At 48.0% G+C, this 1,258-nt stretch overlaps 1 protein-coding gene across 1 annotated transcript; it reads right to left on the reverse strand.

Annotated features, from left to right (window-relative positions):
- Nucleotides 1-904: 904 nt before the first annotated feature.
- Nucleotides 905-1,243, reverse strand: BDW70DRAFT_165402 (uncharacterized protein; the record flags this gene model as incomplete). Its single annotated transcript, XM_073741742.1, has 1 exon — nt 905-1,243. A coding segment is annotated over one exon (339 nt), but the record flags the coding sequence as incomplete, so codon positions are not given.
- Between the last annotated feature and the right edge of the window lie 15 nt (nt 1,244-1,258).

Raw genomic sequence — 1,258 nt, forward strand, 5'->3', positions numbered from 1 at the left:
ATACCTTATAAGACAATCGGATTGTCCTCATCCCCTTCAGAGAAATCAAGGTAGATAGTATTTTCAGCCTCACCTTCCACTGGATCAAGATTGATAACCAGCTGGTTTGCAGCTCCCTGGGATAGACCAAGTCCATCACCAAGCATCCCCTGCCAATGCTCGTCTCGTACGGAGCAGCGATACCCATGGTCACGCCATTTACAGTTGGCGCAGCATCCGTCAAATGCCCCAGGTACATGGCGGCATTCAGGGAAGACTGGTCTTCCTTGTACGGAGCGGCATCCTTCACAAGGCTGGGTCAGACGAGTCCCCCGAGACTGTATAAGCATGGCATTGATGTACGAGGGCCGGTGTTGCCATAACTGATGCCAATTTATTCTGCCGCGATTAAATACAACATCCCGCCCAGGAAGGGCCAGCAAACGCCTCTGTATATCTGTATGAATATACCCAGATAGCTCTTGACCCCCAAGTGGAAGCACAGCAGTTTGTGCTCGTCCGGCTCGTCTATTAATAAAGGCAAAGAGGCTCAGGCACTCTTCTCGGCTGAGAGGCCGGTTGGCAGGGAAGGAGGGGGCGCGGTTGGGTGTACGAGGAGCTTGGAGGCTATCTTTGTCTGCTCTGTACGAGATACAAGCTACAGAGGCAGCAGTATACTCGTACGGAGCAAATAAATGGTCAGCAGATGCTTTTAATGATGGGGGATAGGGAACAGAAGTCTCGTACGCCATGGTGATGGTTGTTGTGGAAAGAAAGATGAGACTTGAAGGAAGAGAAGAGGAAAGAAGCAAAACAGTAGAGATTTTAAACTTCGAGCTGTGTTACTAAATACCTTTGTACAAATTGCATGGCCATGTTGAATGCCTTCCTCACTACCAGCTGTTAAAGCATCATATCTCTGCATCTAAATTGGAATGCCAAACTCTGCAGAGCGCTCAATATCCGCCTGCTGGAGGATATGGCGCTTTCTTGTACGATAAGCCACTCCATCCTTCTCCTCAGGAACAAACAGCAACTCTGATGGTTCCTGCTCTAGATCCTTCTCTTGAGTATTGCTATCAGGCTCCTTGTTCTCTTTTAATGCAACTGAAAATGAGCGTTTCTTCCGTATAGCAGGCCCAGGAACCACTTTAAGATTGTTATCTTGTATAGTTATATCCTGTTCAAGCTCCTGCTTTACCTCAGGTTCTTGCTTGACCTCAGGCTCCTGCTTGACCTTAGATACTCGTACGGAGGATTGATGCTTGGTTGTTCTTTT

The sequence above is a fragment of the Aspergillus foveolatus genome (genome assembly GCF_047715535.1).
Source record: "Aspergillus foveolatus strain CBS 279.81 unplaced genomic scaffold BDW70scaffold_394, whole genome shotgun sequence".
NCBI classification, from domain to species: domain Eukaryota; kingdom Fungi; phylum Ascomycota; class Eurotiomycetes; order Eurotiales; family Aspergillaceae; genus Aspergillus; species Aspergillus foveolatus.